The sequence below is a fragment of the Camellia sinensis genome, chromosome 5 (genome assembly GCF_055761805.1).
Source record: "Camellia sinensis isolate YWXY chromosome 5, ASM5576180v1, whole genome shotgun sequence".
In the NCBI taxonomy this organism is placed as follows: Eukaryota; Viridiplantae; Streptophyta; class Magnoliopsida; order Ericales; family Theaceae; genus Camellia; species Camellia sinensis.
Window position 1 is genome coordinate 121,750,051 of NC_138965.1, and position 14,816 is coordinate 121,764,866.

General features: G+C 41.7%; 1 protein-coding gene across 1 annotated transcript; it reads left to right on the forward strand.

The window, feature by feature from the left end:
• The first annotated feature begins 5,353 nt into the window (after positions 1-5,353).
• LOC114320263 (uncharacterized) lies at positions 5,354-7,030 on the forward strand. The gene is made up of 2 exons (XM_082872049.1): positions 5,354-6,740; positions 6,837-7,030. Exons 1-2 carry the CDS (start codon positions 5,354-5,356, stop codon positions 7,028-7,030), a joined length of 1,581 nt encoding a protein of 526 aa, XP_082728175.1.
• The last annotated feature ends 7,786 nt before the right edge of the window (positions 7,031-14,816 follow it).

Consider the following 14,816-nt stretch of genomic DNA (forward strand, 5'->3'; position numbering starts at 1 on the left):
CATATAATAGAGTTGAACTAAGTTAGCGATGTTTCTAAGCAAAACATGACAAATAACTTAGACTTATTATATGGCAGAGTAGAAATTTTACTTGCATATAATATAATTGAACTAAGTTAGCGATGTTTCTAAGTGAAACATGACGAATAACTTAGACTTATTATATGACAGAGAAGAACTTTTACTTGCATATAATAGAATTGAACTAAGTTAGCAATGTTTTTAAACGAAACCTGACGAATAACTTAGACTTATTATATGGCAGAGTAGAACTTTTACTTGCATATAATAGAGTTGAACAAAGTTGGGATAACCTGGACTTAAGTACATATCAGTCAGATTAACACAGAGGCCGAGGTTGGTTACCTTGGCCAGTCTTTGTTTGAACATAACCTCTGTAACAAGGTCAAAGCCCCAGGCTTAAATGAGAACCCAAGTGGAATTTAGGTTCACATTAGGGGGCAGAGGGCTAGAAAATAATGCTTGGAAGATTGGTTTAACACTTGTTAAAATTTGAGAAAAATTTACAAGTTGAAGTTAAACCGAGGTCATGTTTAACATTTGTTGAAATTTAAGAAAAATTTACAAGTTAAAGTTAAATCGAGATCATGTTTAACACTTGTTGAAATTTAAGAAAAATTTATAAGTTAAGGTGAAATCGAGGTCATGTTTAACACTTGTTGAAATTCGAAAAAAATTTACAAGTTGAAGTTAAATCGAGGTCATGGTTAAACACTTGTTGAAATTTTTTAAAAAAATTTACAAGTTAAGCCAAGGTTGTAACAAAAAAAAAAGTACTTGCGTACTTGCCGAGATAAAAGCGTTGGTTTGTTTAACTGAGGTGTATCACCCCGAGAAGATTGCACAGTTAAGGTGTATGAAGAAGAACATACAAGCACCCAAAAGAAAGGAAGTTGCATTTACATTCGAAAGAAGGCACGTCGGCTAGCTAAAAGCTTTACATTATCAAAATACAAGGAACAGATGAAAGGAGAAAAACATCAAAGCTAAGACTCTTCGGTGTCTCTGGCTGGTTGGGTCTGGAGTTCAGAAGACAGTTGAGAAGACATCTCGGTGGCCCTCTCAGCCATGAGCTCGACATCGATTTCTTGAAGAGTTTGGTCGAGGCTCTTGTCGGCAATAGGTGCGTCCAAGGTTACGTTCTTAGGAGGAGCATCTTTGGAGACCTCATATTCCTTATCCTGAGTCAAGTCCAAGACTTCCTCATTCAGAGTAGGAGATTTGGCAGCAGCTTCCTTCGTCTTCCTGACCAGAGCTTCCTCCTCAGACTTAGAATCGTCTTCGGATTGGCTTGGAGTAGGGGGGAATGGCAAGGGGAGGTCGCCGGCATTCTTGAGGGGGGAGTCCTCAGGGACATCTATCTTTTTAAGGACAGCCATCCAACCAAGGGTGAAACCCTTGTTGCATGCCTGCCTCACTTGCTTCTTATAGTCCTCCTTGACGTCGGCCGCCCCCTCAGTGTACGCCTTTTCATCAGCAACCTTGATCTCGGCCTCTTTGGTGGCCAAGGCAACTTGAAGCTCCTTTTGGGCCTCGACCATCTTTTCTTTGGCCTCGATCTTTTCGGCCGTAAGGACCTTGGCAATGGCCTCGGCAGCATCAGCCTTTTCCTCGGTCTGATCCTTAGCTTTAATGGCCACCGCAGCCTGGTCGGATAAAGTTTTCATCTTGGCCTCAGTCTTTTTGATGGTCTTTTGTAAACCAGAGACCTCCCTAATGTTGTCAGCCAACTCCTTCCTCATTTCAAAAGCTTGCATTGAGAAGGAGTGGGCGTGCTGGATCGCCTGAAAGAAAATGGACAGAAAAATAAGTTAGTAGAAGTTCTAAAAGTATGCAAGAATAGAGAAAGAAAAATATCAAGTGTAAGAGACTTACTTGAACAGAATACTGGAGCATCAGAGTGAAGTTTTCATACTCGCTCATCTCGGCGTTTCGGTTAAGATCGTTTGGAAGGAGCAAAGCCGTAGAAAGGGCGACGCCGACTTCGAGATTAGTCGCACTATTGCCAGCTCTGACCGCTTGTCATCGATGGTGATCGGAGGGGCCAGAGGGCATCTGGCTGCATTGGCCCCGAGGTTGTGGCCGACTCAGACGTTGGCCTTTTTGACCGAGTGGAATGGGATGGTTTAGCCTCGGCGGGCCTTTTCTCGGCGGCGGAAGTGGTCTTTTCACTCTCAGCCAATTTTGAAATTGGCAAGGTGTCCTCTGTATCAATCTGAGTCACTGTTGCCTTTGGCTAAGCCTTTGGTTGAAACTGAGATGGTGCTGGTTGAGCGTCAACGGTGGTAGGGATGTCGGCCAAAAGATCCTCTGCGACTGCTTTTTTGAGGCCCATCTCAACGGCGATTACAGTTCAGCGTCTTCGTCGGCGTTGAGATGAAGGGATCAGATATGGAGTCGAAGTTGATGGTAGCTCAGCTGGATCAGAGGTTGATCCCTGATCTGGCCGAGATGATGAAGTTGTCGGAGGTGTGGTGGCGGACAGAGGAGACTTGCTCTTCTTCTTCTTCGGAATGTCGGGAAGAACCGACTTGTCAGTCGGGATGAAGTTATGTAGTAGGGGGGCTCTCCGCTTGTGAACTGGCAGGTCTAACAGCTTTTTCAAGCCTTTGCTCGGGAAAAAGGACTTGCGGAAATCCTTTGCCGGCTGGGGAAGAGCTGCAAGGAAAACAAACGTTAGAACGAATAAAAGAACAAAGTGTTGAAGACTTTGAAAACAAGTAAGTATAAGCACATGGCTCTTACCATTACTGTAATAACCCGACCCTCGTATACAATTCTGATATATTTTCAGTCCCTATTCTGTGTTTTTAAATGCTTACTGTGAAATTCTATGAGAAATTAAGGTTATTCAAGCGAATCCTATGACTATGAATGCATATCTGTTTAATAAGAAAAATATTTGTCACAATTGTTATGTTTGAATAAAAAATTGGAAGCCTTAGAGGCTTAATTATCTGAAATTGATTTTACATTTGAAGTCAGCATGATTTTTAGTTCTTACAAAGATTTTCTGTGAAATTTTGATTAGGAATGATTAAACTGTTTGATTTTCGTCTTATTCACTTTATATATGTAAATATCCATGCTCTTTAACCATTGACTTAGGAATTTATCTCATAAAATATCCTGAGAGAGAGGGAAGGGAAGAATTGGAGAGGAGGAGTCCTTCAAGCTAGGAATTGGGGAAATCTAGAAGATTGTAAGGTTGAGAGCTCCAGGTATGTGACTTTTATTTGAATCAATTGATAATCATGCAACCTAGGGTGTGTGTTGGTTAAATTAAAAGATGTGTTATCATGGAATTGATTTGGGGTTAAGTTAGGTTATAGGGAGTAGAAGTTTATTCTATCTTTTATCATTGTATTCCTTATCATTCTATTCCTTACCTTCACATATTTGAACTCATTTATGGCTTTAAAGGATTGTGTATGTATTTGGTAATTATATAGAAGGGATTCAAAGTGTCCAACTTGTGTTTATGAATTGTGAGGAATTGAAGAATCAATTCATGTTGAAATTGATACATGCTTGAAATGTCTTTGTACATAAAGTTTGAACCATGTTACATCAATTAAGAGGCCTATTTTAAGCCTTAGAAAAGCTTACCATAAGATGGGTTTTATGGGAATTTCGGACTGGAAAATGAGGCAAATCGCCGCACGTGCGGGAGTCATTGCCGCACGTGCGGGAACCATTGCTGCACGTGCGGGGGTCATGGCCGCACGTGCAAAGAATGGTGAAAATATGGGGCTTGGCTACTGCTTAAAAAGCACGTGTCGGGCATCACTGCCGCACGTGCGGGGACCCTTGCCGCACGTGCGGGGCTCACAGCCGCACGTGCAGCTCGTGCTGAAATAGATGGATTGCTCTGTTTTACGTGCTGGACCCTCTAATATTGTTGAAATCTGTATTTGATATTTTTTTATGGTTGTAAATTCATTCGAAGCAAGGCAAGTCCGAAACTAATTCAACAAAGAAAGGAACTAATTTGTGAGTTACGTGTGTGTGCAGGACACACTCCGGGAGGAACCAACGCTCCGCCACAACACTGTGAGTAGTAGTACCGTCATAGTACGCTTTACTTACAGCTAATGATTACCATTAGCATTCGGTTATCACATGTCAATTATGTAATTTATATGAATGATTGAAAGGATTTATATGAATGATTGAAAGGATTTGAATGAATGATGGAAATGATGAAAATACTTTCATATGACTCTGGAATTCTGTAAGACTCCAAAATTAGTCTGCTCTGATGATATCTGGGCCTATGGCCAATCTGTAAACTCTATTAGGCCTATGGCCATTCGGTATAATCCGCTATGGAATGAAACAAAGTGCTGTACGGAACTAAGTGCTGCAATGTGAGCCACCTCTAGAATCCGTGCGAGACACCTCTTGAGTTCATACATAGAAGACAGGGCTTAATGCCACTCTGTTTAAGGGCTTAATGCCACTTTGGTTAAGGGCTCAATGCCACTCTGTTCAAGGGCTTAAAGCCATTCTGTTTAAAGACTGGGCCTAAGGCCGTTCTGAAATTAGTACAGAATCAGATTAACCACATGATTTCTGCATTTGCATACGCATTGATATGTGTTATAATTTAAGTTGAGCATCGAATTGTTTAGGTACTATTATTCACTGAGCCTGGCTCACTCTATGTTATGTCTGCTTCGGTAGGTAACCGACCGGGAGGTCAGTCCTAACCCATGACGCCCGTCCTCTTTTGTCAACCTCTGTGTGCCCAGGCCCTAGATGAAGCCACTTACACTTTTGTGAAGTTTTGTTAAGATGTTAGCTCGTACTTTAATTTTTTTGTCTAAGGTTGAATGTACATAACTTCTTTAACTCCAACGTTTTTGTTACGCCCAATCATAGGGCTGGGTCTGTATATGTGTATGTATGTCACCAATGCTCAGGTGCATGTTTCTATATATTATTTACTTGTTATGATGTTGTGATCCTGGCATAATAGTGATTGCTCAATAGAGATTGTTTATAATATTTTATGGTATTTAATGCTTCCGTTCAGGCCCAGTGTGTTATGTATATTAGGTTAAATGTCCGTTTCTGAATAGGTCATGCCCAAACTTTTAGGGGCGAGTTTGGGGCATGACAAGTGGTATCAAAGCACAAGTTGCTATCTCACACACGGATCCATTGAGCCTTAGGATGTCTAGAAAAGACTTAGGCATCATGCATAACATTGTGAAAGTATACGAAAAGATCGATGGCAACGTTAAATGTATTCCGCTAACGCTAACGATTTTGAATCTTGTCTATTGTATATCTCTGGTGCTTGTTATAATTGATTGTTATGTAGACTATGGTGAGAACAAGGATAGAAGACCCAAAGGATGCTACTTCTGCACGGTTGGACATAATGGAAAGAATGATTATGGAAATGGCAGAAACTTTATGGCAACAACAGCAGCAACAGCCACCACCACAATCGCCACCACCACCGGTACCTCCACTTGTTGTACAAGATTTTCAAGCTAAGGACCGAGCCATTACACTCACAAGGGAGTTTAAAAAGATGAAACCGCCATTGTTTAATGGAGGAATAGAACCAATGAAAGCTGAGGCATGGGTGTTGGGAATAGAAAAGTTGTTCGAAGTTTTCCCTTGTACTGAAGCCCAAAAGGTGCAACTTGCTGCCTTCACTCTCGAAGATGAGGCACAGAGGTGGTGGATGCTCCCGGGAGTAACATGGGACAGATTCTTGGAGCTGTTTTATGATAAGTACTTTCCTCAAAGTATACGAGATAAGAAGGTGACAGAATTTGAAACTCTCAGACAAGGGAACAAGACTATAGCAGAGTATGAAGCTCAATTTGCGGAATTGGCTCGGTTTGCACCTCATATGGTGGATACGGATTATAAAAAGGCACGAAAATTTGAAGGGGGATTACGGAGTGCAATCCTGGACAAAGTCAACATGTTAAAGTTACCTACCTATGTCGATGTGTTAGAAAGGGCTGTGATAGCAGAGGGAAACCTTGCTGCTCAGAGTCAGATTTCTGAATGGAAGGGAAAGAGGCAGAATAATCAATTATCAAGGGGGTCATCTGCTCCACCTAACAAGAAACAGAATTCAGGGACTTCAAATACTTCTACCCCTAGTCAGGATTCAATTCCTATTTGTTCAGAATGTGAAAAGAAGCATCGTGGAACGTGCTATCGGAAGTCTGGAGCTTGTTTTAGGTATGGCAAAACGGGTCATTTGATAAGGGATTGCCCTCAGAGGAACCAACAAAATGGCAATAGGGCTGCTACCAGTTCAGCGGGGTCTACACCAGCTCCCAATACTAAGCCAACTGCCAAATCTACTAACAACAAAGACACTGCAAGACAAGGCAGGGTGTTTGCATTGGTCCTGGGAGATGTGCAAAATGCGGCAACGGTGGTGTCAGGTACATTTATTGTTTATGGTCATTCTGCTCATGTGCTATTTGATTCTGGCTCTACCCATTCCTTTGTGTCAAAATTATTTGCGCCAAATTTAGATAAATCTGAGAAAAAATTGTCTTATATATTATGTGTGTCTTCACCTTTGGGAGACCCTATGATCTGTACTTCTGTATACTTTGCTTGTGAACTCCTACTGGGAGACGTCCGGGTATTTGCCAATCTGTTACCCCTCAACATGACTTATTTCGATATTGTGCTGGGAATGGATTGGTTGAGTGAACATGGTGCAACTATAGACTGTTTGACTAAACAAATCAGTTTCCACCCTCCGGGGCAATCAGAGTCTACTTTTCAGGGATAGGGAGTGACCTCTCCACCATATTTGATCTCTGCAGCAAAGGCTTGTAAACTCATTCGGAAAGGGTGCCAAGGGTATTTATGTAGTATTTTGGAAGGGCAGGTGATGGGCGGAAGTACCGACATGATTCCAGTTGTCTGTGAATTTCCAGATGTTTTTCCGGAAGAATTACCAGGGGAGTTAGTGAACCGTGAAATTGAATTTACCATTGAAGTGATACCGGGAACCTAACCTATTTCTAGGACTCCATATAGAATGTCACCAGCTGAAATGAAGGAATTAAAGACTCAGTTGCAGGATTTACTTGATAAGGGGTTCATTCGCTCGAGTGTGTCGCCTTGGGGTGCACCAGTTCTGTTTATGAAAAAGAAAGACGGAACACTCCGATTATTTATAGACTATAGAGAGCTTAATAAAGTGACAATCAAGAATAAGTACCCATTGCCACGGATCAACGATTTATTTGACCAGCTACAAGGGGCACAAGTCTTTTCGAAGATTGATTTACGATCCGGATACCACCAATTGAAGGTCAAAGCTGATGATGTTGAGAAGACAGCTTTTCGGACCCGATATGGCCATTACGAATTTCTGGTTATGCCTTTTGGAGTTACTAATGCACCAGCAGCGTTTATGGATTTGATGAATCGTGTTTTCAAACCCTATTTGGATGAGTTTGTAGTAGTATTTATTGATGACATTCTTATATACTCAAAAAGTGCAGAGGCTCATGAGAATCATCTTCGTATAATCCTTTAAACACTTCGAGAGAAGAAATTGTATGCAAAGCTGAAGAAATGTGAATTCTGGCTACAAGAGGTGGCATTTCTAGGGCATGTTATAACAAAAGAAGGAGTTTTTGTTGATCCACACAAAATTAAGGCGATCGTGAATTGGCCAACTTCTACCAATGTGACTGAGGTGCGTAGTTTTATGGGATTAACCGGATATTACATGAGGTTTGTTCAAGGTTTTTCCAAAATCGCTATGCCGCTTACACAACTGACTCGAAAGGGGAGTTACATTTGAATGGTCAGAAGAATGGGAATCTGCTTTCCAGGAATTGAAAACAAAGTTGACTACAGCACCAGTTCTGACCTTACCATCCGGTACTGAAGGGTTTGTAACCTACAGTGATGCTTCGCATAAATGACTTGGTTGTGTACTTATGCAAAATGGAAGAGTTATCGCTTATGCCTCTCGACAGCTTAAATCCCATGAAAAGAATTATCCCACACATGATCTTGAGCTAGCAGCGGTAGTTTTTGTTTTGAAAATATGGCGGCATTATTTGTATGGCACTACTTGCGAAGTTTATACCGATCACAAGAGTCTCAAGTACCTTTTTACTCAGAAAGAATTGAATATGCGGCAGCGACGGTGGTTAGATCTGATTAAAGATTATGATTTACAAATCCATTACAATCCTGGTAAAGCCAACACGGTTGCAGATGCACTTAGTCGGAAAAATATGGGGGTTTTGACAAACCTGTTTACAGAGCAAAAGGAGTTGGGAAATGAACTGGATAAAATGAATGTGGATCTCATGATACGTGAACAAGAGGCTATAATAGCAGCAGTAATGGCCCAACCAACCTTACTTAAGGAGATCAAGTTACGTCAAATGGAAGATGAAACTCTAAGGAAGATATGTGAGGAATTAGAGATAAAACCAAAACTGGGGTTCAGTTTAGTGGATTCGGTGCTCAAATTTCAAAACCGAATATGTGTCCCCAATGTGTTGGAACTTAAATGGAAACTGATGGAAGAAGCACATGCCTCAAGATTTTCAATGCATCCGGGAAGTACTAAAATGTATCGGGACTTGAAACAAAATTTTTGGTGGCCAAGTATGAAAAATGAGATCGCAGAGTTCGTCTCTAAATGTTTGCAATGTCAGCAAGTAAAAGCAGAACATCAGAGACCAGCAGGATTGTTGCAACCCCTTCCAATCCCAGAATGGAAGTGGGAACATCTTACCATGGACTTCGTAGTAGGATTACCACGGACTCCTCGGGGTATGAATTCTATATGGGTCATTGTGGACCGATTAACTAAGTCCGCTCACTTTCTGCCTGTGAAGACTCAATATAATACAGATAAACTTGTTGTGATCTATGTTAATGAAATTGTGAGACTTCATGGTATTCCAGTGTCAATTGTGTCGGACAGGGATCCAAAATTTGTTTCGCGATTTTGGCAAAGTCTGCAGGAAGCTATGGGTACAGAATTAAAGTTCAGCACAGCTTTCCATCCTCAGACTGACGGTCAATTCGAGAGAACGATACAGACTCTAGAGGATATGCTCCGAATGTGTGTGCTAGATTTTCAAGAAAGTTGGGAAACCCATTTACTGTTGATAGAATTCGCATACAATAATAGCTACCATTCAAGTATTGAAATGGCACCCTACGAGGCTCTATATGAAAGACCGTGTCGTTCCCTTGTGTGTTGGGCCGAGATCGGAGATAGATCATTGCTTGGGCCCGAAATTGTTCAATTGATGACTGAAAAGGTTAAGATTATTCGGGGAAGACTGAAAACTGCTCAAAGTAGGCAGAAGAGTTATGCGGATAACCGGCAAAGGAATTTGGAATTTAAAGTGGATAGTCATGTGTTCATGAAAGTCACCCCAATGAAAGGACATCCGAGATTCGGGAAAAGGGGTAAGTTAACACCCCGGTATGTTGGTCCCTTTCAAATCCTGGAAACGGTGGGTCCGGTAGCTTACCGAGTGGCCCTTCCACCGAGTATGAGTCAAGTACACAACGTGTTCCATGTCTCCATGCTTCGGGGATACCTTTCGGATCCGTCTCATGTCATAGATTACCACCAAATTGTGTTAGATGATAAGTTAAGTTATGAAGAAAAACCACTTCGAATTCTGGATCGGCAAGTGAAACAGTTACGCAATCGAGAAATTCCAATGGTAAAAGTGGAATGGCAAGAACATTACGGAACCGAAGCTACTTGGGAAAAAGAAGAGGATATGCGACAACAATACCCGCATCTGTTTCCGTTTTGAGGTAAAGCAAGTTTGAGGGACGAAACTTATTTAAGGGGGGGAGAGTGTAATAACCCGACCCTCGTATACGATTCTAATATATTTTCAGTCCCTATTCTGTGTTTTTAAATGCTTACTGTGAAATTCTATGAGAAATTAAGGTTATTCAAGCGAATCCTATGACTATGAATGCATATCTGTTTAATAAGAAAAATATTTGTCACAATTGGAATGTTTGAATCAGAAATTGGAAGCCTTAGAGGCTTAATTATCTGAAATTGATTTTACATTTGAAGTCAGCATGATTTTTAGTTCTTAAAAAGATTTTCTGTGAAATTTTGATTAGGAATGATTAAATTGATTGATTTTCATCTTATTCACTTTATATATGTAAATATCCATGCTCTTTAACCATTGACTTGGGAATTCATCTCATAAAATATCCTGAGAGAGAGGGAAGGGAAGAATTGGAGAGGAGGAGTCCTTCAAGCTAGGAATTGGGGAAATCTAGAAGATTGTAAGGTTGAGAGCTCCAGGTATGTGACTTTTATTTGAATCAATTGATAATCATGCAACCTAGGGTGTGTGTTGGTTAAATTAAAAGATGTGTTATCATGTAATTGATTTGGGGTTAAGTTAGTTATAGGGAGTAGAAGTTTATTCTATCTTTTATCATTGTATTCCTTATCATTCTATTCCTTACCTTCACATATTTGAACTCATTTATGGCTTTGAAGGATTGTGTATGTATTTGGTAATTATATAGAAGGGATTCAAAGTGTCCAACTTGTGTTTATGAATTGTGAGGAATTGAAGAATCAATTCATGTTGAAATTGATACATGCTTGAAATGTCTTTTACATAAATTTTGAACCATGTTACATCAATTAAGAGGTCTATTTTAAGCCTTAGAAAAGCTTACCATAAGATGGGTTTTATGGGAATTTTGGACTGGAAAATGAGGCAAATCGCCGCACGTGCGGGAGTCATTGCTGCACGTGCGGGAACCCTTGCCGCACGTGCGAGGGTCATGGCCGCACGTGCAGAGAATGGTGAAAATCTGGGGCTTGGCTACTGCTTAAAAAGCACGTGCGGGGCATCACTGCCGCACGTGCGGGGACCCTTGCCGCACGTGCTGGGCTCACAGCCGCACGTGCAGCTCGTGCTGAAATAGATGGATTGCTCTGTTTTACGTGCTGGACCCTCTAATATTGTTGAAATCTGCATTTGGTAATTTTTTTATGGTTGTAAATTCATTCGAAGCAAGGCTAGTCCGAAACTAATTCAACAAAGAAAGGAACTAATTTGTGAGTTACGTGTGTGTGCAGGACACACTCCGGGAGGAACCAACGCTCCGCCACAACACTGTGAGTAGTAGTACCGTCATAGTACGCTTTACTTACAGCTAATGATTACCATTAGCATTCGGTTATCACATGTCAATTATGTAATTTATATGAATGATTGAAAGGATTTATATGAATGATTGAAAGGATTTGAATGAATGATGGAAATGATGAAAATACTTTCATATGACTCTGGAATTCTGTAAGACTCCGAAATTAGTCTGCTCTGATGATATCTGGGCCTATGGCCAATCTGTAAACTCTGTTAGGCCTATGGCCATTCGGTATAATCCGTTATGGAATGAAACAAAGTGCTGTACGGAACTAAGTGCTGCAATGTGAGCCACCTCTAGAATCCTTGCGAGACACCTCTTGAGTTCATACATACAAGACAGGGCTTAATGCCACTCTGTTTAAAGGCTTAATGCCACTTTGGTTAAGGGCTCAATGCCACTCTGTTCAAGGGCTTAAAGCCATTCTGTTTAAAGACTGGGCCTAAGGCCGTTCTGAAATTAGTACAGAATCAGATTAACCACATGATTTCTGCATTTGCATACGCATTGATATGTATTATAATTTAAGTTGAGCATCGAATTGTTTAGGTACTATTATTCACTGAGCCTGGCTCACTCTATGTTATGTCTGCTTCGGTAGGTAACCAACCAGGAGGTCAGTCCTAACCCATGACGCCCGTTCTCTTTTGTCAACCTCTGTGTGTCCAGGCCCTAGATGAAGCCACTTACACTTTTGTGAAGTTTTGTTAAGATGTTGGCTCGTACTTTAATTTTTTTGTCTACGGTTGAATGTACATAATTTCTTTAACTCCAACGTTTTTGTTACGCCCAATCATAGGGCTGGGTTTGTATTTGTGTATGTATGTCACCAATGCTCAGGTGCCTGTTTCTGTATATTATTTACTTGTTATGATGTTGTGATCCTGGCATAATAGTGATAGCTCAATGGAGATTGTTTCTAATATTTTATGGTATTTAATGCTTCCGTTCAGGCCTCGTATGTTATGTATATCAGGTTAAATGTCCGTTTCTGAATAGGTCATGCCCAAACTTTTAGAGGCGAGTTTGGGGCGTGACAATTACCCTCTACGAAAACTATTCAGCTAAGAGGGTAGAGGTGGAGGTCCTCATCTAAAGCAAACTCCCAGTTCCCCGAGACAATGAAGTAATCGTCCCCAGCTCCCTTGTTGGAGTCTGGGAGGTCGGCAACAATTTTGTACTCTGTGGACCTCGGTTTGAGGTAGTAAATGTAGCCTTTCTCTAACTTAAGGCCACACGTGGTGTAGCAGTATTGGATATCGGCTAAAGTTACCGTAGCATTCTCTTGTTTGGCTAAGGCTATTATACCGTTGTAGACACTCCATTTTTGAGCGACCTTAAGACTCAGACGTCATCAATTGAGCGCTCGGTGATTGCGCATGTTGTGCTCGTTTCGAGGTTTCGGAATTCTTAGCTGAGAGCCTCTCCTCCGGACCTCAGGACCCTTTGTACTTTGACTCGGTCTGCGGATCAAGTTTTTTTTTCTCTTCCCGGAGGGAGGGAGAGGTCTTGTAGACCATATCTCAGTGGTCGAAGGCTACTTTTCGTGGTCGTAGGCCACTGTTCCCATTTGGAGACTAGTTTTCGGTTTTCGGAGCCGTCGGCCGTGCGCCTCAGCTCGGGACCGCTTAACATTCTTCGTTTGGCACGGTTTTTGGAACACACCTTGTTTCCTCTTTCTAGAGAGACACTGTGGTCTGGGAGACCACTTTTGTGGTCGTACGCCACTTTTAATGCTCGGCAACTAGTTTTCGGGGCTCCCGGTTGCGCGTCTTGCCTCCTGAACCCTCGCCTTGCATCCGTTTTGGTTTGTCTTGGGTACAAACCTTACTTTCCTTGTTTGGGAAGTGGTACAAGGGTGAGAGACCAGCTTTTATCCTTGGAGACCACTTTTCTCCCCGCCAACCGATTTTCTGGTCGGGAAATTGGTTTTCTTGGTTTGTGGGCCACATTTTCTGGTTTTCCACCCCACCATTGGCTTGCTTTCAGTGTGGAGACCACCAATTCCCCCTGCCAACCACTTTTTTTTACCTGGGAGACCACTTTGGGTGGTCGGCCAACCACTAAAAGTAGCAGGCCGACCACCTTTTCTAGTCGGCAGCTTTCCTTCTGTTTTGTCAGATTGAATGGATGTCAGTTTGTGCCAGCTGGAGGGCACAGACTGTATCCTCCATACACGTGTATGGAGGGATTGCATCCAAGTTTTAGCTTCTTGAGGAAGCTTTAACTTTGTTCCTCTATAAGAGAGGCTCTCCCTCGCCATGGCAGAGGTTCTGAAATTTTGTTTAAGGCATAGGCATATATCCCTCTTTTTCTCACTCTATATTGGTGTTTTGCTTCACACTTGTGCACACAACCTCGTAGCCAAACACTCTTACCTTGTTACTGAGTTGCTGGAGGGTCTTGAGAGGGCTCAAGAGTTGGTTTTTGGTTCAGAAAGTCTGCTGGTTTTGCTGAGCTTCAAGGGTAACCTCTTTTCTCCCTTTTAAGCTTTGTTTTGGTCACTCTCTTAGCTATACTTGCATGCTCATTTGAGCTTTGTTTTCAACTAAAAAAAGCTTCATTTTTGAGCACTTAGCATGTTTGTTTAAGGCCTCTTGGGTGCTGAGGGTCTCCTACCCTCTTGCATGCCTTGTTTGGCCTTGTTTTGTGCCATGCCTTAGGGCCTTCGAGCTAATCCTTGCTTGGCCTTTTAGCCACTGAAATCTAGTGGATTTTCAGTGGTTGACATGTGGTTTTGAGGTCCTAAATCAGAGAGGGGTGACCCTCTCTCTTTTTGTCTTGTTTACTTGCATTTTTGGCCTATCAAAGGAGCATACATTTTCATACTTTCAAGGCTTGGTTCAGGCACCTTTTGGTGACTTTTAGGGCCTGCCTAGACTCTGTCCATGGTTGGTGTGGTCACCCTTGGCATGCTTCTCATATGTGTAGTGTATTTCCATTTATGGCTCATCAAGGTAGCATGTCAATCTAGTATGTTTTAGCTCCATTTCAGTGGGTTTTTGGTCATCATTTGACATGTTATGGCTCTGTTTTTGGCTGGTTTGATAACCTCTCACATGCTCCATATGCTTGTAGTGTAAATCTTGTTTACTAGCTTGGTTCGCATGATGTTTTGGCTCTTTATTCTAGCACATTTTGGCTGTGCTCCAACATGGTTTTGTTCATATTTTGGGCTGCCTTAACTCTATTTTGAGGCCTCTTGGTCGAATGATGCTCGCCATGCATGCTTGTTGTGTAATAGCCTTGACTAGCTGTGAGTTTTGAGGTCTCTTGCATGCTTCACTTGAGATATTTGCATGTTTTGGCATCATTGGGAATGTTATTTCAGAGCATGCAGGGCTGCTATACTTCCATATTTTCCACTCTTTAAGTGCTCTTTAGAGTTATGCTTTTATGTCCCATTTTTGTGCCTTTCAAAGTCATCATCCCAACTCATTTTGCTACTGTTTCGGCCTACATAGGGTCTATTTGGGGTTGGTTTGGTCATTTGAGCATCGCCTTGCATGCCTCTAGTGTAATATGCTTCACTAGCTTTCGATACTTGAGCTTTTCAACAATGCATTGCGTGAGTTGTTTGCATGATTCGAAGTCATTTTGTATGCCATTTCAGT